General features: G+C 33.1%; 1 protein-coding gene across 1 annotated transcript in view; it reads left to right on the forward strand.

Annotated features, from left to right (window-relative positions):
• The first annotated feature begins 24,313 nt into the window (after positions 1-24,313).
• Dnajc24 (DnaJ heat shock protein family (Hsp40) member C24) overlaps positions 24,314-25,918 on the forward strand; it is a 48,589-nt gene continuing 46,984 nt past the window's right edge. Inside the window, exons 1-2 of the mRNA XM_076847014.2 lie at positions 24,314-24,390; positions 25,142-25,285. Coding sequence (XP_076703129.1) covers positions 25,175-25,285 — 111 coding nt within the window. The 5' untranslated portion in view covers positions 24,314-24,390; positions 25,142-25,174. The remainder of the gene's footprint in view (positions 24,391-25,141; positions 25,286-25,918) is intronic.

Below are 25,918 nucleotides of genomic sequence, written 5' to 3' on the forward strand. Positions count from 1 at the left end.
AACTAAAAACCATCAATGGGAAAATGGACAAAGAAAATGTCCATAAAGAAAAATAAAATTGTGTCATTTGTAGGAAAACTGATGTAACTTGAGAATATTATGTTAAGCAAAATAAGCCAAACTTATATAGAGAGGAAAAAGGAAAAGGAAGATGGGGGGAGGGTTAATTTTCCGTGTTTCTTATGGCTGTGTAGGGATACATGAACATGTTCTAACCAATGACAAATTAGTGAAAATGAGCAGCATGAGTAAGTTTGTACTAGGTTTTCCTTCTCTTTGCAAATGAGAATGAAGACATAATAGCTGTCTCTGGATTGGTCACCTTTAATTTTAATATGATGCTAGGAAAGAAGGACATGCTCAAGGATAGAAGGGGTTTAAATCTCAGACAATCATTGAGTACCACACCAACCCTGGACAACTTACCTTCAGACTTTTTAAAAATATTTTTTTTAGTTGTTGATGGACCCTTATTTTAATCATATATTTATATGCAGTGCTGAGAATCAAACCCAGTGCCTCACACATGCGAGGCAAGCACTCTACCACTGAGCCACAACCACAGCCCACCTTCAGACTTAAAATAAGAAATAAACCTGTACCTTTTCAAAAGAGTATTAATTTGGGTCTTTGTTACATACAGTTGAACCTACTCCTGAAATTAAATATAAATTTAACTCAGAGTTCAGTAATTTGGGACTTTGGGCCTTGCAGGTTTGAAGGATATTGCTATATTCAAAACTGAACAATTTAAAGTAACACTCGAAAGCAGCATCTTTGGAGATAAGATTGTGGCTCCAGCCTTTTAAAATTATTTTCCTCTAAGAATTCTTTGTTACTCAATTAAAAAAAAAACCCAGCTGAAGCAGATCACATTAAGGTTTGTTGTATTTGGAAGTTTTCCATTCATGACTGAAAGCAAAGATATTTTGGTGGTTAAAGGGTAGGATTGTGGAAGAAACTGTTAGATGTTCTTTAAAATCTGTTTTCCTCTTTATAAATTATAGACTTATAATATGCAGCTAAAGCCCTGTTGCCTTTTTGGTATAGTAACATCACCATATGACCAAGTTCTGGTCAGCTGAAGGTAAGCAGAAGTGGTTCATGTGACTTCTAGGATTGGTCACTTTTATCCTTCCTTGTGCCTGAAATGTGGTCATAGCTAAAAACTAGAACAGCCATGTAGGATCTGGAATGGATCTTCTGTGACTTTGGGAATAGAAGGTACTCATAGCAGAATAAGAAGATGAAAGCATCTTAAATCAGCATGCAGTCTTCCAGACTTTTATATGAGCTAGAAATAGTCTTTTTCCTTGCCATTCTTCAATATGAATTTTTCTTAACCTCCTGTATATTCTGTTTATCCCCTCTCAGTCACCACACCTTTGTTCATGCTATTCTTACACTGTGAAAGATTTAGAAGACTAGAAAGCAACTTGTTATAATGAAATGGACTTCTTTGTTCCATTTTCTAAAGTTCATGTTTTACTTGGTTGATTATTTAAAATTAAGAAAAAATTTTCCTATGTGTTCTGATCAGATTTGTGACATCCCCGCCACCCCTCCCCCCAATTTTCAAGAATACAAGTAATGCTAAATGTTGTTGAGGATGTGGGGGAAATGGTACACTCATATACTGTTGGTAGGACTAGAAATTGGTGCAACCACTCTGGAAAGCAGAATGGATATTCCTCAAAAAACTAGGAATAGAACACCATTTGACCCAGTTATCTCACTCCTCTGTATATATCCAAAGGATTTAAAATCAGCATACTAAAGTGACACAGTCACAACAATGTTTATAGCACTAAATTCACAATAGCTAAGCTATGGAGCCAATCTAAGTGCCCTTCAACAGATGAATGGATAAAGAAATTGCTGTAGATATACACAATGGAGTATTACTCAGCCATAAAGAAGAATAACTTCACGACTTTTCCTGGTAAATGGATGAATCAGGACAGTATCGTGCTAAATGAAATAAGCCAATCCCCAAACAACCAAAGGTTGAATGTCCTTTCTGTTATATGGAAGCTAACCCACAATAAGGGAGGGGGAGATGGAAGTTTAGAGGAGTAGACAAAAAGTAATGATAGGAAGGGAGGTGGATAAGAAAAAGAAAGACAATGGAATGAATCTGAAATAACTTTCCTTTGTTCATATGTGAATATTTCATAGTGAATTTCACCATAATTTACGTCCACAAGAAATTAATTTTTAAAAAAATCTGTGGGTAAATGGCAGAAAGCTAAGAGAGGGAATGGAGCAGGGGTGAGAAGGAGAAGAAAAAGAAGGGTTATTGGGGACTGAATTAGAACAAGATATATTCCATGCTTTTATAAGTATGTCAAAATGGATTCCATTTATAACTAAAAAGAACAATTTTTTAAAAAAAATGTTTATGAACCCTGAAATTCATCTGTCAAACTAATCCTCAGTGTAATAGTATTAAGTCAGGGCCTTTGGGGAGAAATTATTAAATCATGAGGACAGGCCCCTCATGAAAGGGATTAGCACTCTTATCAAAGAGACTCCAGAGAGCTAGCTACCTCCTTTTCACAATGGAAGGAAACACTGAGAAAGTATCATCTATGAGAAAGAAGGCCCTCACCAGACACTGCTTGTGCCTTGTTTTAGACTTCCCAGCTTCCAGAATTATAAGAAATAAGTTTCTACTCCTTATAAAAATTACCCATTTAAGGCATTTTGTTATACCAGCCCTAATAGACTAAGATACTATGGAAACATTGATCAGTTTTCCTGCCTCATCATAAATTCAACAATATATGGAGTATATATCCAATAATATTAGTTAACATGCATTTGATTCTATAAGAGCTAAATTCTGTCTGTTCTGAGTGTTTAACTCAGTACCCAGCACATAGTAGGTTTGCAATAAACATTTGTTAAATAAAGAAATATGGAAAATTGTATTCAGATGCTAAGAACACATATATCCACCTTTGAAACACTAGAAACATAGGAGATGGGTTCATTATCTAACTAAAGTAGACAAAGTTCAGAAAAATTTCAATGTTAATTCTCTAATCTAATTGGTCTGATAATTTATTATCCAAACCCGGGTCTGTCCCAGGCAAATAAAAATATAAAGTCACATATTCATATATAACCTCCTTTTTACATTAGAAGATATCATTCTATATGTATAGCTGCACATGTAACTATGAGACCCAACAAAGTTTAACTTATTTGATTTAGATTTATTGTTTGTTGCTTTTTAGAGAAGGCATCAAAAAGTCTCTGTCTTCATCTTGATGGGAAGATATTTTCCTCTTCAAGGAAGAATAAAAGGTGTTTCTTCTTGTTAGCTCCACTTTCAAAGGAAAGTAGTCTTACCTATTTTGAAGATTTGGTTTTCCTTTGATGATACATGGGCCTTTTTGCACTTTAGAAAACTGGGCCTAATTTGCTTTCAAGTTAAATTGCTAGATTTCTCAAGATATAAAAAAGACTAGCAAGAATTGGTCCATAAAAACAAATCTACCCTAGCATAACAACTCTGGGACAGTGATATCATAAAGGAAAATGGCTGTGTAAGGTGCAAGTGTTGTGTGTGTGTGAGAGAGAGAGAGAGGGGCGGGAAGAGGAGGGACTAGATTTTCAAGGCTAGGCACTGTGAGCTGTGAGTTGAGGGACCCAGTGAAGGGCACTTCAGTTGAACACAATACTGAAGGAATTGATTTATCCTGTGATAGCTAATTTTATGTGCCAACTCAACTGGACTATGGTACCCAGATATTTGATCAAACATTATTCTGAGCATTTTCTGTGGTGTTTTTTTTTAATGAGATTAACATTTCAGTGGGTGGAATTTGCATAAAGCAGTACCCTCCATAATGTGGGCGAGCTTCATTTAATAAGTTAAAGGTCTTACTAGAACAAAGACTGACCTCTCCTGAATAAGATGGATTCTATTGTCTTTGGCCCAGAACCTCAACTCTTCCCTTAGTGTCTAGCCTGCCAGACTATTCCACCAGATTTTGGACTCACCAAGCCTCCACAATCATGAAAGTCAGATCTTAAAAATTCTCTTTCCCCTAAACACACACACCACCACCACCACCACCACCCACCACCTATTGGTTCTGTTTCTTTAGAGAATCCTAACATGTCCTCTTTCAAATACCATGCAAAATTACAAGGCTATGTTGAAACTCAAGTCCATAAGACTTCTGGAAGCATGGACCAGTAGAATCAGTCAGACAATGGATGCAGTGAGACCGTAAGAGATGCAATGGTTTAAATATTTGTTTCTTCCTAGACTTGTATAATTATAATTTAAGTACCATTGGAACAGTATTAAGAAGTGATTAGGCACAAGGGCTCTGCTATCATAAGTGGATTAATGCCATTACCACAAGAGTAGTTTCCTTACAAATGGATGAGTTTGGCTCCCTTTGGTCTGTCTGTCTCTCTTTCACTGCCTCCTTGCTCTTCCACCTGTCATGGGATGATGCAGCAAGAAGGCCTTCACCAGATGCCATCTCCTCAAACTAGAACTTCCTAGCCTCCAGAAATGAGGAAATAAATTTCTGTTGTTTATAAATTACCCACTCAGTGATCCTTTTTGCAATAGCAGAATTATCAACAATACCAGAAGCACCAACAATACCAGAAGCATCAACAATACCAGAAGCACCAACAAAGTCAATGATGCCAGGGCTCTTCCTCATTTGAGAGAGGGCAGTTAGAGGACTTCCCTTCTGAACTACAATGAATTTCTAAGATTCTTGATAATTCACAGAAGATGGGAAGTTTAAAGAGTATGATGTTATACTTGCTGCTAATTAAATTTATGGAAAAACAAAAGAAATATAACACTGCTTAAAGTATTATGGAAGAATTCATACCTCTTTAACGTAAGGGAAGGACATGTCTTTCTCTGCCATTTTCCAGGAATGTAACCCTGAGTATCACAACATAAGTCTCAGTTTTCTCAGCAGGATGGTTATTATGATTAAATAAAATGATGAAGGTAAAAGCATTCAGCACAGCATTTGGTACATGGTAGATGTTGAATAAATGTTAGATGAATATGAAATGCTAGACCAAATAATAAAAAGTATCTCTCTTTATAGAATAGTAAGAGAAGGTGCTTTTCCCTGCCCAGAGCCCTCTGATACTTCCACTAGATGCCAGGGTTGTTGACATTTAAATTCTTGCTTACCCTTGAAGCTTCTGAGGGCTGCTGATCAACCGTTAAGAACCCTTGCACCCTTGAATTCTTTCATAAGTTGAGTCCCTCATAATTGGAGAATAAGTGAAAATCCAACTGTGTATAGCAAGGCAAAATTACATTAAAGAATAAATCATCTCACAGAATGAAATCCTTTGACTGTGCAGGTGTATTTATTATATAATCCAATTATTTAAAAATAAAATTGCACCTAACTATTCAGAAATATCTCTTGAGATATATCAATAGTTTTACTTTTCTTATGCTTAATTATATTCCTAATTTTCAACAAAAGAGGGAACAATTTTAGTGATGGATGCATTTTTCCTCCTGAAAAATAGTTTAAGGATGTTTTTAGTGGAGTGAGTTATGTAAGTGTGAAATTATTATGATTATGAAATTCAATATTTCTTCCAGACTTTTATATAAAAACAGTGTCATCCTCACTACAAGTGGAACATATTCACAGATTAGGTAGAGAATTCAGACTATAATAAGTAGATAATTCAGAATACAATAAGGTTTCAGATAACATTCCCATATATTACTAATTAAATGAGAACTAATTGTCAATTAGAAATTAAAGAAATAAAAATGTGTTAATTTTAGCTTGATGATAAATATTATAGAATTTTAACAGAGTGCAGGTAAAGGCATTGAGTTACATTTTATTAATACATGCACACTTTATTCAGTGTCACAATGAAAAATCCCCTTTTTTACTTCCTATTTCTTAACAATTTTACATGAATAGGAACTACCCTCTCATGTGTATCTATAAATCTTCTCCATCATTTTTTAATAAGAGGCACTTGATTAAAAGTGGTTATGAGCCCGGACTCTGAAGTCCAAGTGTCTGTCTAGATTTGCATCCCTGTATCCTACCTTCTAGCTACGTCAGTGAACAAGTCACATAGCCTCTTTGTGCTTCAGTTTCTTCATCTGTGTAAAATAGGAATAAAAATAGTTCTTAGCTCATAAAATTAATGTACTTGACCAATAGCAGATACCACTGTGTCAGCTACTGAAGTAGTGTCTTGATGGTCTTCAAGTTGGACCACCAAGTACCATTAACAATGTGATCACAAAATGGGCAATAGACCTAAATAGACATTTCTCAAAAGAAGACATACAAATGGCCAACAGGTATGTGAAAAAATACTCAACATCACTAATCAACAACAAAATGCAAATTAATCACACAAGATATCATGTCACCCAGTGAAAATGGCTTTTATCAAAAAGACTAAAGATAAACACTGGCAAGGATGAGGAGAGAGGAGAAGCCTTTCACAGTATTGGCAGATAATGTAAATTGATGCACCATTATGGAAAACAGTATCCATATGATATGAATCCAGCAATCCCACTGCTGAATATATATCCAAAGGAAATGAAAACAGTATGTTGAAGAGTCATTTGTTTATTGCAGCACTATTTGTAATAGTAAAGAAATGAAAACAAACTAAGTGTCCATCAGCTGATGAATGAATAAAGAAATGCAGCACATATACCCAACAGAATACAATTCAACCATAAAAAATGAAATCCTGTCATTTGCAATGACTTGTATAAAACTGGAGATCATTATGTTAAGTAAAATAAGCTAGGCACAGAAAGACAATCAGTTCATATGGAATACAAAAAAGTTTATCTCACAGAAGTTGAAAGTAGAAATGGTGTTACCAAGAATAGGGAGGGGGAGAAATGGAGATCAATGGGTACTAAATTACAGTTAGATAGGACTAAAAAGTTCTGGTGTGCTATTGCACAATAGGATGACTATAGATAACAATAAAGTACTATATATTTCAAAAATAAAAAAGGATTTTGAATATTTTACCATAAAGAAATGATGAGGAGATAGATGTTTAATCTGACTTGAACATTACACAACATATACGATTTGAAATATCATACAGTACCCCATTAATATAATTTTTATGTATCATAACATTTTAATTAAAAAGTATTTAAATTGAAAAAAAAGTTGGGGAGATTGATGATGAAGTTCCAGGCTCTCAAATTAGTTATATTTCCTGTTGAAATTTCAATAATAAATTTTTTTCTCGCTTATTTTAATAACTCTAATCATAAAGTTATACAAACTAAATGTCCTAAGTCTAGTTATCTAAGTTTGCCTTATCCCATGATACCAGAAGAAATTCTTGCATATTTTCATCACTTTATTATCCTGTCATTTACTATTTTTATAAACATATTAAGTTTACTTAAACAAGTCATCTTTGTGGCTCTCCAAATGTGTTTTCCCTAAAACCACTTTGATAATTCCTGTTCCCATCATTCATCCATTCAACCATCAAACTATTTAACAAGTGCCAACTATTTCCAGATTTAAACTAAAAAGGACAGTGGATTAATGTTGAACAAAACAATATTGTTTCATGGGACGGGGGTATAGCTCAGTGGTTGAATGCTTGCCTAACATGCATGAGGAACTGGGTTCTATCCCCAGAACAGGAAAAAAAATCTTCCTTACTTGTATTTTCATCATAATGAATATAATCACAACATTAATTAACTTGTATTATTAAAAGCAATTTAAAGACTAGACTTATTATAGAAATGCCCATATGAATATTTTAAAGTGTATAAAAAAATAAAATCCCTTACAATCTTATTTCCTTGGAGTTAGCCACTATTATAGTTTTTGAATATTTGTATTTAGACTTTCAGCTAAATTTTATAGTCTTTCTTTAAATAAAGGTGCAACCCTATGTAGTTTATATACATCTGGATTCACTTAATGAGAATATTTCATTTTAATGACTATTTGTGGAGAACATAATATTTTATTACTTGTTTAATATTCTGGTTATTGTTTTAAATGCTTCCTATTATAAAATAAAGCTGTGGTTCTTGTATACATTCTATTGACCATACCATTGACTAGAGAAGTTCTAGAAGTTAAATTCCTAGATCACAATCATAGGGCTGCTGATGTGTATCTCCAAATTGAATTGCTTTTTATAAATGCATCAATTTCTAAAACTATAAGAAATGTTATATGAAAGCCCATCCAATAGCATCTATAAGTGAATTAAAATGTTTTCTTAACTTTCTAATTTTATAATAATTTTTGAAAAAATATTCTAAAATTGGTAGTGAAAATTTAATTTTTAAAATTATCATTATTCAACTTTTAAAACTGTATCAATGGGAGGAACTCAAAGAGATAATCAGTGAGAAATATAAGGATTTTGAATTATTTTAATTCTGCTTAGAAAAACATTTAATTAAAGGAAGAAATTCCTAAAATCTAGAATATATATGTTAAACTTCTAGGTATTTTAAAGATAACTAAGTTCAAAATATCTAATTAGCCCAATGTCCCCTTTCCCATATACTTATGAGAACATATCCAATTATCTTGAAAAAGGCAATTAAAATTACTATTAATAATCTTAATACTAAGATGTGTTATAATTCATTTGATAATTAAATTTCCCACAAAGATACTGTCAACATAAACTGTGAAACTGTAGATCCATCCTGTTTACAAGTATCAAAGACAATATGCTCACTGTTCTGTTGTATTTAAATGCTATATTGCAGTTTTTCTTAACAGGTAATACGTGACATGAAACATGTCTGATTTTATGCTTCAGAGCTTCCATTATGATGTTTAATATTAAAAATTATATTTATGCATCACACATGTCAGGAAATGATTTAAATAATTAGACTAAGAAAAATAACAGCAACCATGCCTTTAATTTCAAACATAAAACATAAATCTTTTGTTTGTAGTTGTTAAAAACAATGATGAATCAGAAACACATACTATTTACATTTTCTGACTTATGAAGCTAGCATTAAGCATTTTGTTTAAGTGTTCAGATTTTGTATTTCCAGAAATGTTATAAATCAAAATATAAAGTCATAAAAATAGGAAAAGACAAGAGTCTGTATTTCAAGATTAAATCATGAATTTTAAGTCACTATTTCTAGTATTTATTCTAATTTTAATAACAAGGGAAATAAATGAAATTATTCTAATTTTAAAAGCATATTTCAAGAAAAGGTACCATTTAAATGAAGTTGAAGTTTATATTATTTGTTGTTACTTTTTTCAAAAGTATGCATTAGAATAAATATTTTTCTAAACCCCAAAGTAAATACAATACATCGTTTTGGCATATTTATATCTTTGAAAAGGTGTTCTAAATCTTAGACAACATAAATACTAAGTAGTGAAGTGATTGCCATAGTAACAGTAAATAGGAACATAAAAATACATGCAATTTTTCAACTATATTCACTGTTTTCTTAAATATGCATATTATCCCACTCTTTCTTTAGTTCCCTTTTTAGAAAGAAAAGCATGCAATTCTTCAGAAATAAGTGATTATCATGTAGCAATGGAAAAGGCTCAAAAAAGTTTTTAAATAGTACATGGGAAATCCTAAGGTTTTTGTGTCAATTTTCCAAAATGAAGCCAGGAAAAAGAAGTACTCTCTCTATATATTCCTTTAATGGACAGTATTCTTTAAGTAGGGTAAAAGCACATAAACTTCTTTTTCTCCCAAGCATGAAATCCGCCCCCCCCTTTTTTTTTTGCTTAAGTTTATTATTTGCATGCATAAAATGCAGCACTTGACCTTGGAAAGCCAGAAGCCTGTGGATGAAAAGAAGCAGAAGAAGTTTAATCTAATCCAGGAGCTACTACTTGAATAAATGATCTGAGAATCTTTATACTAATTTAAAAGAGTTCTTTCATTTCTCCTACTCCCTTAATAAAATGCAAGTTTCTTATAGGTGCCCTAAGAGACACAGTAAACATACTATGAAAAAGTCTTCTGAATTTTATACTTAAGAGGGTTTAACACATATTTTATAGGGCTGGAGAGAGAAACAACTATGTGAGACACGATGTGAAGTTTGAAATCTACTGAAAGGTACTGGGGTAAGCTACCCAAAATAGAACAGAAAAAATTACTCAACCATTATTGGAAAACAAATGTTACAAATCTAATTACATAAATTTGGACTTCTGATTTGTTTCAATAATAATTATTATATAAAATTCTCCTGGGGTGAAATTTAAACATTTTAAAAGATCACTCTCCAGGCAGGGTGCCAAATGTGAGGTGACAATATAGTACTTTAGAGCTCACCTTGTGCTCATTCCTTGATAAAGAAACCACATGCTGTAGTAGCTAACAATTGACTAGTCTGCAAGAGGAAAAAACAATTAGAAATATCATCATGCATATGCATGTTCCTATTTATTTCTATTGAAGGGAAATCATTTATTTATGCAAATAATGATGGACATAAATAATTGTCATCATGATTTTACTGAGCATAGATGCTCTAGTGAAAAAAAATTAACAAATACAATAGTCCCCTTTGTTATCAGAGGCTACATTCCAAGACTCCCAATGAATGCTTAAAAGTGCAGATAGTAGCAAATACTATATGTACTATTTTTCATATATATGAAAAAATGTGTGTGTTTATTTGTATACACAGGAATTTAATGTCTTTCCATCTTATCTAACCACTTATGCATGTTAACTAACCACTTACGCATCATGGCTAGAACTTTTGTAGTTTAAACTGTGACAGCAAAACTAACATGAAATTCTATTTCCTTCTTCAGTTTCACAAATGGAAGATTCATTCTTACCACAGATTTTAAAAGCTCAGCTTATGATTTATTTTCTTTCTTGATAAAGTCAATAATTTTCACTTTTGCACCTAAAAGTAGCACTTTAGTGACTTCCGAGTTTCCAGCATCATTTATTAAATATAAGCACTGCAATACCACCATGACAATCAAAAGGGCTGCTCAGAGACTAATGGGTGGGTAATGTATACAGCATGAATACACTGGACAAAGGGATGATTCATGCCCAGAGTAGGAAAGCATGATATTTCATCACCCTATCAGATGGTGTGCAATTTCTGTTTATGTCTGGAGCTTTTCATCTAATATTTTCAGACCATGGCTAACTATGTATAATTGAAACCACAGAAAACAAAACGAAGGATAACGTGAGACTACTTTAAGTTCAATCATAATTGGATTCACCATAAACATGATAAAAATACCATAGCAAAAATCACTGCACTCAATGAACTCATGATTAGATACCACAACAACATAAAAAGCTTTCGACCATTAAGCTTTCAATACATACAACTTTGAAATTGAATTAATCATAGTGTTCCACATACTGGGAAAGTATAACTTAATTCCCTAATTATGGTGTGCAATTCAATTGCAAAACAAATATTTGTCTCTTAAAATTAATTTGAGAGTTAATTTAATAATATGTCTGATTCAATAAATCCTTGGAGAAGTCTTATAACTACTACATAAGCTATCTTTAGTATTCTAAAACAAATACTCAAAATCTGTGATGACCTAAAATTAAAGGTAAAAAGTTATACATCCTTCCAGGAATGAGGGGGAAATGGTTCCATCCTCACTGCATTTTGGCATGTAGAATTGTTTGACTCAATCCTGTGGATTACAGTTCTCATTTTGTCAGATAGGAAATATAGTTAGAATGACTATTTCATTCACATAATGTTCTTTGACATAATCTTTTTAGTCTCTATTTTCTACCAGTTTCTTTTTCTACAACCCCTGCTTTCTCTCTCAAATTTATGTGCACCTATAACTTGTATTTGTAATGTATTGTTTCTTTATTTGATAATATAATTTCTCAATTTAGCAAATTTGACTTGTAAACTAAGGAAGACCATCTCCTCACATTTTTTACAATTTTGTCGAGGTCTTATTGATTCAATTAGAAGCAACACAAATTAGAATCCAGTATTTTTCAAATTTTTCATCTAAGTATAAACAGGTGGCCTTATCTAATACATGAACTGTCAGCACAGCTCAAAGTGGCCTGCCACAAAAAAAGACACTGGAATATAATTCTTTACCTTAAATATTCAAGAAGTAAAATTTCATTTTACTTGATAAAACATCTGTGTTGATATTAATAAAAAATAGTTTCAACAGATGGTTTTTATTTGGTAACAAGCCACAGGCAGGCAATAAACACAAAGCATGCCTGATCTAGATGTTGGTGGTACTACTCAAATAATGTGGCCCATTAGCTTCAGTGATCCTCAGGATGAAGAAACACGATCTGTTAGAACCTGATGATTTCCACAAAATCAAACTGCTTTTCACAGCTTTAGTTAATATTTTTCATAAATGCCTTGTTCTTAGGATAATTTATAGCTTAAAGTCTGATGTTTGATATTTACTTGCAATTCTTTGATTATAATCCTAACACCCACTAATCAGTAAGACTAAATATCCAAGCATGAACAGAATAAGTACAGTGAACTGCTTGACATGTTGAGGCACCATTTGAAGTAATCTGATCTCCTTTAATACTGAGTAATAGTGAGAAAATTATTCAGTTTTCAGAGCCCAGTATAAATAACAATATCTAAGACTTTGAGTTCTAGAATTAGATAATAATTCTCTGAGAAGTACTTATAAACTTTTTTCTTGAAGGGATAGTTTAAACTTTAATAAGTCCAAAGAATAAATTAAGATACAAGTTAAATTTACGACTATTCACATAGCATAGCATAAAATAGGTGACTTAAACAATGTAAGTACTACATAAAAAAAGAATATGATCTTTTTATTCCTCTTTCCTCCCACTCCTTTTTAACTATTTCTTTATGCTTTCGTAAGATTAAAATGATGAGAAAATATCCATGGAGACTGGAAAAAGGGAAAACATACCTCTTTAAAACAAGGGGAAAATGATTTTGGTAATTAGACAGCTTAGTTTAACCTGAAAATATGGAATAACAAATTAACCAACCAATTAGTAACACCAAGAAGCACATAAAACACTGGGAAACAACATAGTATCTTAAGATCCAAATATGCCAGATGAACTTAGTATATTCCTATGATGGAATGACAGGTCATATTATTATGTGAGATTTGAGCAGTGTAATTTCAATGTTGTAAGCCTTTTCACTCCATTCCCCAAATCAGTAGAAAAAAATTATTTAGAAAGAAAAGAATCTAAAAATAAACTGTTTGACTTCCTGTCCTCAGTCAATGGCTGTTGACCCATCTCCTTTCTTTGGAGGATACGTTTTAGAATTCTTGAGTTAATGCCTTTTTAATGGCTGCTAGTAAGGAATCCTGGCCTTCTTTATGATTTAGCGTCATCACATCAGGTCTTTCAGATCTCTGAATTTTTAAAAAAATTAGTTTCCTTAATTTTCTTTCCAGTCTGTTGAACTTTCTTTTCCCTATGGATCTTAAAAGACTTGGGGATTCAACCAAGTGGTATTGTACCAGGACAAGACATAAACCCAATTTAGGCAGAAATTTCTAGAGTAAAAGAGAATGCTTTATGAATGAATTAAAAGGATCTTCTACAGTTAGCGATGGGATGGTGATTGTGTTAGTCAACTTTTAATCACTGTGACTAAAATACCTGACAAGAAGACTAAACGTTTAATTGGGGCTCATGGTTTCAGAGGTTTAGTCATGATTGACCAACTCCACTAACTCCATCACTTTGGGCCTGAAGTAAGGCAGATCATCATGATGGAAGGGCAGCAATAGAGGAAAGCTGCTTACCTCATATCAGACAGGAAGCAGAGAGAAAACCACAGGAAAGATGTACCCTTCCAGGGAACACCCACAGTAACCTAATTCCTCTAGCCATGCCCCATCTGCCTGCAGTTACCACCTAGTCAGTCCATTTTAAACTAGGATGGCCTGATTAGTTTGCAGCTCTAATAATCCAATCATTTCACCTCCAAATATTCCTACATTCACACAGGAATTTGGGGGGAACATCTCACACACAAGCAATAACACATACAATAACATTTAAAACATTAGTGTTTGGTAAAAACACTTGAAACTTGACGACTATGAAGAACATCTGTTACTTGATTAGAGAAAGGAGAATTGTATACAAGGTGAAAAAGAGAAATCTTTATATCAGAAGCCTAGACTATATGATTACAGAGTACACAAGGGCCTTGACAAAATGACTGATGAAAGGAGACAATAACGAGGACAGGAAGTCAAACATTTGGCTTATATTAGAGCATCATGCAAGTGCCTGCACTATGTTGAATAGAACTTCCTACAAGAACAAGAAAATTGTCATTCCCAACCTGTTACCATTTAAAATACTATAGACATCTTAGAAAGAAAGTTTGATCACCAAATTATTGTTTGACCTTAACAGTTTAAGCTTTTTTTTTTTTTTGTTGTTGATGGTAATCAGGGATTGAACTCAGGGGCACTCCCCAGCCCTATTTTGTATTTTATTTAGAGACAGGATCTCACTGAGTTGCTTAGCACCTCATTTTTGCTGAGGCTGGCTTTGAACTTGCAATCCTCCAGAGCTGCTGGGATTACAGGTGTGCGCTGCTACGCCAAGTTTAACAGTCTAAGTTTAAATGTCAGGGAAACAATCAATTAGGGAAGCTTCCGTGCTAGAAAAGGAAGAGTTCCCTGTATTGGTGTACCAAGAAGGAAATTAAGACAAGTTACTATTCACAACCATTCTCCCCACAGAACTCTAAACAAAAGGTAGATACACACTTCCTCTCTTACTATAGGATATTACAGAATGTTTAGGTGAGATATCTGTATTATTAAAATGTTTTATAACTAAAATAATATAGTAAAAATATCAAGTTTAGAATATTTATATTTATTAAGCCAAGACTGTAACCAATAATTTATTTAATAACTGAAGAAAATATAACCAAGAAAATGGTCCTGTAGTTTTAGAAGACCTAATGGTAGTGTAGTGTAATACAAAGGATGCTGCAACTGAGCCAAGAAGTCCAGGAAATTCTGCTTTTAGTTTGGAGCCAGTCCTGAGATAAATCCTAAACTCTCTTTAGACATTTTCCCTAATACATGGGGATAGGTATAGTGCAAGAGGAAGAACTCTAAAGTCCTTCTATCTCTAAAATTGTGGCCATTTAAAAGAAAATGTTTTATATATGGAAGCTAAGGTAGTGTGACAGAAAATATTAGAGGTTTGGAGTCAGGTAACTTAGGTTTAAATATTGCCTTTGCCCCTTACCAGTCTTATTTCCTTATGTAAGATAATAGTATCTGCCTTACTTACTTATAGAATTTTTGTAAGGATTAAATGAGAAAAAATGTTATATGTTAAAAAGGTTATTAATTATAAAATTTAGTCCACATTTTTTAGATCCACCTCCTACACTATCCAAGAAAGAAATTTTTAGAAAGAATTTTTAGATGATTAAATTGGACTACTAAATGCTAGAATATATTCCAGAAACTCTTGTTGTGTCAGAAAAGATGCTGCTATTTATAATTTATAATTTAGAAGTATTTTTTTCTCAGATGTTGATTTGCTAACAGTCCCATGGTTGAACAACCCAAGTTTCTATGAATGGAGGTATGGATACCTGATGTATTACAGGAAAAATATGTTGAGTATTTTAAACTACTTTCTCTAAAGGAAGAAGTGGGGACTTTGGTTAAAAGACAAGCAGGTATGTCTGTTGGTAGTTGCTAGGGTTTGGATTTGGTTTGTCCCCCAAAGATGCATGTGTTAGAATCTTGGTACTCAGTGTGGCAGTGTAGGGAGGTGTGGTGGAACCCTTAAGAAGTGGGAACTGGAAGGAGGTACTTAGGTCATTGCAAGCATGTCCTCAGAAAGGATTAAATAGTTATTTTGAGACCCATGAGTTAGTTCTCATGAGAGTAAAAGCTTGAACCCGACTCCTGAATCATTCTTTGGTTTCCTGTCTGGTGATGTTATTTCTTGCTCTCAAACATACTCGCACTATTATGGTGCTATCTGTGAGGAAGCCTTCATCAGAGCTGAGCTGATTCTGGCACCATGCCCTTGAATCTACAGAACTGAGAAGTAATAAACCTCTTTTCTTTATAAGTTACTCAGTCTCAGGTATTTCGTTATAATAACAAAAAGCTGACTAATACCATAAACTAGAAACAGAAAGAGAAGCAAATGAAAATTGGTTGGGTTTTAGAAAGTATCAACAGCCTGAAATAATAATAACATCAGAAAAAGGAATTGAGGGCACTGTGAATTACCATTGTGATTTTCTAAGATGTTTTAGAAAATCTTCTTCTATATACAAAGGAGATCCCTAGAGAAAAGTCTTGGGAAGTCATCAGAAATTAAGAGTAAATTATATATTTGAAAATCTTAGCTAGTAAAAAGGTGATTAAATTGGACTACTAAATGCTAAAAACTCAATCCCGTTTACTGATTGATGTAGTGAAATTCAACTCAATTAATTGTGTATTGATTACCAGCTAATAGCTATCATTAGAGAGATACCAACATATAAAATAATCCACTTTGGTAAGATTGATCTAATATATTTCTAGTAACTTCAAATGTGTCAGGCTTGTCAATTCTCACTGTACTAAAACTATTATCTGGTTTCTGGACCAACATTTGCTCCAAGTTTTGAAGGCAAAGACCAAGAAACAACAGTACTTGTATCCAGATGACAGGATTAGCTTCATATACTTAAAGCCAGAAACTGGGGTTAACGGGATACATACATTGTGAGCTAAAAAGACTATTGCAGAGTACCTAGAAAAATATTCTATATCTGGTTATAATTTCTTATCTTGCCTTTTCTTTTACTTGACTTTAACAAGATTAACATAAGATTCATTTTTAAGTGTATTTTTCTCTGTGGTGACATATTTGAATATTACATATGTATGCATATGTAATGTATATATCAAGGAAATTTATCTCTCTCTTCTAGATTCTTAAAATCATGAACTTAAATAAGTATTTGTACACTATGGAATAATCTTTTCTTTTCTTGTATTCAAATAAGAAAATTTATTTAAGTTGCTCTCAATGTAAAGAGAAACTAAAATAATTAATTTTCACAAAGAAATATTCATAGAGATTAACATTGCAGACCAAGAATTTCTTAAAACTATATAGTATTTCAAATTAATATATCTGCCTTTCTCTAATGTTCCTGCTTCACCTGCAGCACATCAGACAAGGTAATAATTTATGATAATCATATGAAAATATACAATTAATATTCATCACCTCTCATTCCTCATCACTTTAGATGATCAGTAATGCAGAGTGAAAATGCTGTCAGATTTCTAATTGCTTTGTAATGGGCTTGAAACAGGGAAATCATTAAAGGCAAACAATCTGTCATTTGTCTGTTACTTTAACTATCACACCAAAAAACTCATTAAAGAAATTGCTAATGAGCTACAAGAGACTATACTCGTGGTACTTCTACAGTAGATTAAAAAGCAATACTGTGAATTACTTAAAATATTTTAAAATATGATATTTGGTAGAAATTCATCAGAAAACATCTACCCTTCAGTATATTTTTTAAGCTGTGTGCTTTCATTCCTTTTGGCATTTAATCCATCATTGCAGAAATCCCTTTAGCATACAAGATTTGTTTTGCATCAGTTCTAAATAATTAAACTGAAAGGTTGTAAGAAGAAGCTGCAATGCTAAATGTGTTTATTACTAGTAAACTGACATAAGTAGTAAAATATAGTACTATAGTAACCCTGATGCTAAGTGAAGAATGTATTTTAAAATGTGATTTTTACCCTCATATCTCTTGTGGATTTAAAGTGCTGAAGTTATAATACTTTGTCTTAATGCCATCATCCTACAAAAATTTATTAAACTAGTGAAAATGAGAACAAAAACATTAAATTCTTCATAATAAATGAGCTTTTCTGAAAATTTTGAAAGATACTAACCAACACCAAAATGTTTCACAATATTATTTCATATAATTTTAGCAAAGAGAATAAATCATCTCATTAAATAATTACACCAAATTTTTTGTCTTTGTCAATTCTGCCTTTCTCTCTGAGGTATTTAATTTTTAAAAAATCTGTAATGATAATAGTAACTTTAAAATAAGAGGTATATAAACAAATAAAAACCCCAATTTTTATTGGTTATACAGTGTAGATGCATTTTATTTTAGAAAAATGTAAGTAATAAAGATAATAATGCTATCAATTTTGTTTTCCATTTTCCTAATGATGAATTAAATCATTAATTTCCTATAACAAAAGACATAAGAGCCTCATTAGAGTTCGATTTCTTCTAAATAGACAGACCTATTCAAATCTATTAGAATTTGCAAAAACTTAAAAGCTGAATGCAATAGTATGTTGAGCCAGGTGCCATGGTTAACATACACTAGTAAATTCTAAAGTAACTTCAAAAGGTTTCATAACACCCTGGAAACATCTTCATTATACTCTCTAATTGACTTAAACAGACTTCATATCAACTGTTTAACACATTTTAACCTACAAATTAACACCCTTTGATCATTCAGATTAACCTTTCTTCTGTGACAAAAATACGCTTTTTTCAAAAATATTTGAGGTTTAAAAAATTAAAATGGAGAAGGAAGAATGCTTTAAAAAAACAGTATATAAATGTATATCTCCAAATGATTGAAAGAGATTATTGCACATTTCAGGGTGATTGGAAAGTACAGAGAAGCCAGGGAGGTCATAAGAAAAAGAGAAAAATGTAAAGAAGTGATGGGAAAGATAAGTTGGTATTTATAATGACTACTAAATAGAAATAGATGATGAATTATATATAATATCTTTAAAGTGATGGGAAAGATAAATTGGTATTTATAATGACTACTAAATAGAAATAGATGATGAATTATATATAATATCTTTAATTTAAAGTTCATGGAATGATGAAAACATCAGATGTAAAGAAGATAGGAAAATCATAACAAAAATTCCCCATAAAATAAAGACGTTTAAGATATCTGAAACGGATACAATGAAATTAAACAAGAAAAAAGAAACAGCAACAGGTATTATACCTACAAAAAGTTATTTATATCTTTGTATCTTTCCTGCTTAGCACATCACCTTATACAAAATTCAATGAACGTCCATTGATGGTAAGTACTACTGAAATGACAAAGGAGAGAACAAACCAAATCAAGAAAACCAACAGAAGTGAAAGATGCAAAAACAAAAACTATTTCTAAAAGATGAGGTAGGAGTGTTGTACTAGTCAGTTTTCCATTACTGCAACAAAAGACCTAAGGCAATCAACTTAATAGCAGGAAAGGTTTATTTTGGCTCATGGTTTTAGAGGTTTCAGTTAATTGTTCCTTTGGAACTAGGCAAGTAGAATGCAGAGAAAGTAGGGGATAGAAGAAGTTGCTCATCTCATGGTAGCTGGAAATAAAAAGGGCAGCAAAGTGCCAGTTGTCCCAAGATACCCTTCAAGGGTACCTAACTGCCTCCCAATATACCTCACTTCTTAAAGCTCCTACCACTTCCCTATTAGTAGTGTCATAGCTACAGAACAAACTTTCAACACATGGGCCTTTAGGGGACATTTCATATCCAAACTACATGATTATATATTAGAGCTGATTCCCAATACTGTATAAGCTTTATTATAATCTACCAAAAGAAGAAAAAAATTTCCCTAATTCTAGCTATCCATTTATCCCTTCCTTCAAAGCATTGTTTAAAACTTAATGCTTCCATCCATGTTCCTGGATTACTTGTGAGTCAAGAATTTCAATCATTTGTCAAGTGCAGTGGTGCATACCTATAATCCCAGTAGCTCGGGAGGCTGAGGCAGGGAGAATCTCCAGTTCAAAGCCAGCCTTAGCAAAAGTGAGGAACTCAGCAACTCCGTGAGATCCTTTCTCTAAATCAGATACAAAATAGGGCTGGGGATGTGGCTCAGTGGTTGAGTGCCCCTGAGTTAAATTCCTAGTACCCCCAAATAATTTCAATCATTCAATCAATATATTTATTCTATTTGTGTACCTGTAAGTTATTAATATCATAGCATTTTGACTTCATCTCATATAGCATTTACATTTATTTCATCTCCTTGTTTAAATGTCTGTCACCCAGATAAACCATAAGTTTTTGAAAGGGATGAAACCAATTCTGTCTAGTATCTCTTGTGTTCAGTATACAATAGACACTCAAATAATTGTTGGTTCAGTGAATAAGTAAGTGAAAGTTAAATATGTATTATTTCATTATTTTTAAAGATATCATCACTATCTAGTTCTTGGTGGTTTTTGTATCTTCCCAAAAGAATCTAAGTTGCTGTACATGTTATCATCTAATTTCAGAACATAACCATAAAACCCTTTAGTAGTTAAGAAGTAATTCAGCTTAGTTCACTGACATGATAATCCTAAAAATTCAGAAATAGATATCAAGGAAATTAAGAGAGTTGGTGATGAAACCACTAGTAAATACAAATGGTCAGAGAGAAAATAATTAACACAAGTACACTGCTGCTTTGGTTTGAATTGTTGTCTCTTAAAGGACTATGTGTTAAAGGTACAGTCCCCAGGATGGTGTTATTTGGTGGAAACTTTGGGAGATGGGCCTAGTGGAAGGCAATCAAGATTACTGTAGGTGTACCCTATGAGGAGATTGTGGGACTCTGGACTCTTCCCCCTTCCTTTTTGCTTCCTGACTATGAGTTAAGCAGTTTGCTCTTCCATACACTGTTTACCATTGCTAGTTGGCACCCTCACAAGAAGCCCAAAGCAATTATGTCTTTCTGATTTTAGATTGGCATCTCTAAAATTGAGCTAACATAAAATTTTAATCTTTACAATGTATTTCATTATAATGACAGAAAGCTGACTCATACAACTCTACATATTGTAATTATTACCCATCAATGGAAATCATAGCTTACTAGTAAGATCTCAAAATAAGAATTTACTAATGTCTGGTGGACATTAGTTATGGATAGACTAGTACTTAAGTAATAAACTGAACAACGATGTAATTTCTTACTAGCATTACAACCAAGGGCCTTGAACCTCTCATTTATCTATTTCTGTATATTGGTATATTTATATATCTATAGTACTTGATCAATGATCTTGGAATACAATATTTAATTTATAGCTATCTTTCTTACATTGGATGCTGATGACACAAATTAAGAGGGCTTTGCCCATACTTTTAATTTATTCTGCAAACTGCAGAATATAGTTCAACAAATATTTGGCTTTTATTTTTATTTTTCTAATTCAATAGTTTTTGGTTTTCATTTGGTATGTTTGTAAATTTCTAAAATACTTCTAGAAATGTTTAATAGCATATCAAAACTGAGTAATAAATATTTCATAAATAATCAGAGCAGCCAAACTTCACTAGGTACTTTCTACTTACAGGCACAATTATCTCAGATGATTCGCAAACAAATCTATCAGGAAGACTATTATTAATAGTCTTTACTGAAGAAGAAAACAAAGCACAGAGATTAGCTTAAAAAAAGTTCTCTTAGGCATAAGAGCCAGAGCCTGAACTATGTACCTATGTAGCCTGATTCCAGAGTTCATGCTCTTAACCACTAAGTAACATATTTTATATTTCTGCTATATATGTTTCCAAAAAATGGATAAATTGCCTTCTGAAAAAAAGAAAATCAAAGACATATGTCTTTAGAAGTCCATAGAATGAAGATAGCCAGTGTCTCAAATGTGATGTTCTTGCCCTCAAAAAGCTTGCAACCCAACTGGGGAACCAGAACAAACATCAAAAGAAAACAATACACTGTGCCATAGGATGAATGCAAATAACCATACACAGAATTTGCTATGAAAGTTTAGAGAAAGTAATTTCTAAGTACTGGGCCATCATAAAAGATTTGATAGAAAATACAGGCCTTATATGAGGGATAAAATTAATAGGAGTAAGAAAAGATGGTTTTATAAGTAATGGGAAACATTTGAATGAAATTATGGATGAAGCACCCTGAAAAGATCAACTGTTCAAATTTTTCATTAAGGGAGGTAAATGGTGATGAGGCTAGAAAATTAAGGACCATATTGAAAAGGTAAACGAATTCCAGTTAAAGAATATTTTATTCTCTAGATCTACCCTCTTCAATATTGCAGCCACTAGCCAAGTGTGGCTACTGATCACATGAAATGTGGCTAGTCCAAACTGAGATGTGCTGTGTGGGCAAAATACATACCAACGTTTTAGGACATAGGAAGAAAAAAGAATGTAAAACATCACATTAATAACTTTTAAAAAATATTTTTTTAGTTGTTGATGGACCTATTATTTATTTATATGTGATGCTAAGAATTAAACTCAGTGCCTCATGCATGTTAGACAAGTGCTCCAACACTGAGCCACAATCCCAGCCCTCATTAATAATTTTATATTGATTACATTTTAAAGTGATAATATTCTGTATATACTGGGTTATATATAATATTTAAAGTCACATTATGTAGCTTGTACTTTTGTGGCTTCCATTGTATTCATATTGGACTGGGCTGTTCCAGAAAATGACACACAAAGGAAGATTAATGAGCAGGTATTAATGTCTGGTGGACATTAATTGTTTTAAGAAGTTTATTCTAATATAATAGACTTATAAGACAAATTATCTGGTTTTTCAATAAGCTAAATCACAAGAAAAGAAGAAAAGCAAGATTTTAGCAAAGAAGTGGGCCTACTATAGCTTAAAAGATGTTTCAGAAATGTAATAACCAAATATAATGTGTGTACTTTGTAACCTGTTTCAAGGAAACTAACCATAAAAGACATTTTTGAAACAACAAGGGAAATATAAGTAAGGTCCAAATACTGATACCAAAGAAATATTAATAATATTGGTTGAATAGTACACATTTCCTATTTTTCAAACCCAAATAAATAGAATAAAACAGAGAACACAATAACCTAACAAGAATAGTATATTAAGATAAAGCACTTTTCTGTTCAAACTGAAGTACTTAAACATATCTCTTTATACAAGGAAGGGCCAAGAAGTGCAAAGTGGGTTGTTTAAGGGCTAGGGAAATTCAAGAATTATTCTGACAGTATTGCATTAGAAAGTATTCACTTAATTTTGTTGCTTTAGGTATTTTTGTAGGGCTAAATAGAAGGTACGCTGGAGCCAGGACTAAAACTAGACCCTCTATCAGTATAACTTTCTTTGTGTCTGCCTTAAATATGTGAAAATCCTATGGAGAACCAATACTTTTATCTTTAGATTTTTTAAAGTTGCCTGTATCACTCTAGCTCTTACCATCATTAAATAATAGATAATATTAGAATATTTTACTTATTCTATATAATTTTATCTCTAATGCTTCTTAAAGCAAGATTGGGTGGAAGAAAGATAAAAAAAAAAAAAAGGAAAATAAATCTAACAGCAGCAACAGCAAAACCATCTTAACATTTCCAGGTAAAATTGTATGTCACAAGCCAAAAAACTAAGATAAATTTACACCTCTTGGCACAATGCCAGGAAGAGAGATCAATGTAAAACAAGCGAAAAGAAGAGTTAATAAAAGGGAACAAGGGAAGGGAAGAAAGAGAAAAGGAAGGGTTGGGGGAACTACTAGGACAAGCCCAACAGCGCCCATTTGGAGTGCCCCTTAACTGATTCAAAGGGGAGGAGATTATTTTATTTTTTCGAAAGGCTTAAAAGGTAGCAAAGCGGCCTGAGAATAGGTGGACTAAGTAAGGGTTCGGCTGCTACTCAATTAGCTATTTTGGTCCTGGTCTTTGGTTTGTTTCCCCTAATAGTAAAATCCTCCTTATTTGTCTCACTGGGTTAAAGTGAAAGCAGAGTGAGATAGAAAATTAAAAAGGATATGGAAAAGTTCTTTTTTTTTTTTTTAAGTCGGTGACCAAAGTCTCAAAGAAATAATTATCTTGAACCTATTTTATCAGAACTCCTCATCCTTCTCATAACTTCCACCCGCGCCAAGTACACCAGAAAAGAAGGGGAGTGGCGAGCGCAGGATAAGGTGAGCGAAAAGGCTTCGGAGAAGGCGGGGATAGCCTGAGGGGTGGGTTGCTCGCTGAAGAGGAGGAGAGAAGCGACAGTCGCAGAACCAGAAAAAAAGAGCCAGAGTGAGGCGAGGGACTCAATTCTCTACAGCTCGGACACTTACAGCTAGTCAACTCCATGAAATTGGTGACTGGTTACCATAGCTACCGCGTCGGGGCGGGAACAGCGGCGCTTCCTACTGGTGCCCTGGCGCCTAGGGCTCGACTAGAAACATGATCACGTTAGAGCAGTGACTTCCGGCGGAAAAAGACACTGGTTCCTAGTCCTAGCCGGTAACTGAGAGCCGGCTGCGAGCCGGCCACCTTGGCTGTGTGAAGTTGGGTAAGTCTGATAAAATCTGAAGCCCGGGAGAGGGTACCCGTCAAGTGGCCGGGCCAGTGGAAGTGACTGTGTATACAGTGGATTCCCAAGTTCTAATCTTGGGAAGGCCCCAAATGTCTGAATAAGTCTGTAGCGTGGAAAGAGGTTGCTTGGTTTCTGGGGCTCCTGGTAAGTGTAGTTTCTGTAGCTTGAATGGGCAGCTTCAGGGGCTCTTCCGATTTTGGGGAGGTTTGAGCGTCTCTCCAATAACGGGGGACTCTTGCTGTCTCACTGCCAGTGCTAATGTTCACTGCTCACAATCTCCTTTCCGTGTAATCTGGAAGAAAAGAAGTGAACGGAAAAAATCAGGGTATGCCCTCAAATTCATTTTTGTTTTTGTTTTCAGTTTTGCTTTATTTCTTCTGTTTGTTTATTTTGTAAATATTTATTAAACTGTGTTTAGTAAGCTCTTGTATGCCATTTTACCCACCAGATTACCTTCTTAGAAGTTCATTCACCAACTACATCCAGTATCAACTTCTAATTTTATGCTACTGTATATTCATTAATTTAAAAGATATAATAGGTTTTCCATTTTTGTGTATACCCTTATCCATGGAATTTTTGGCATTTTAAATAAAAATGCATGATTCCATAGGTTTACGTTACAGTCATGATTTCTCAATGAGATTAAATTAAAGAATTTAGAAAGGCAGTACTTCATTTTACATATAAACTGTAATGAATTATTGTCATTGATATTTGTATTCAGCGGATCTGAGAAGACCCACTTCTTGTTTAATGGATGATGGCATTTGAGCAGTTACCAAAAAAGGATTGGTACAGCATTCTGGGAGCAGACCCGTCTGCAGATGTGTCAGACCTAAAACAAAAGTATCAAAAGCTCATACTGATGGTAAGTCTTTTCTTTAAGATTATAAATCATGGGCGACAAAAACAACAGGTTATAATTGTCTCTAGAAATTTAGGTTTTTAAACATATATGGTATCAATAGGAATTGAAATGTTAATTTGCGTCTATTGAAAGTCTCAGTAATATAGCAAAACAAAAAAAACACTTGACTTGATGTGGAACTGGAGATCTGAGTCAGGTTGATTGAGTTATTGGACAACTTTCTTCTGTATGTGCCTCAGAGAGGAGTAGATGAAATAATCCCTATAAAATGTATAGAAGTGTTGTTGTATAATAAACAGTTAACTTCCAGTAACCGCTAGCCACATGTTGATATTGAGCACTTGAAATATGGGTAGTACAAATTGAGGTGTACTATAAGTATAAAATGCATATTGAATTTCAAAGATTTAATTTTATACTGTTAATATGTTGAAATGATACTATTTTGGATATACAGGCTATTTTGTAGAGTATATGCATAAGATATCCATATTTTTGCATGTATTAAAATTTCTTTCACCTGTTTTTACTATTTTAATAACATTGCATATGTAGTCTGCATTTATAGCTCAGATTATATTTCTATTGGAAAGTATCGATTTAAGCCATTTTTGCACATTTTCAGTTGAATTC

The sequence above is a fragment of the Callospermophilus lateralis genome, chromosome 2, assembly GCF_048772815.1.
Source record: "Callospermophilus lateralis isolate mCalLat2 chromosome 2, mCalLat2.hap1, whole genome shotgun sequence".
In the NCBI taxonomy this organism is placed as follows: domain Eukaryota; kingdom Metazoa; phylum Chordata; class Mammalia; order Rodentia; family Sciuridae; genus Callospermophilus; species Callospermophilus lateralis.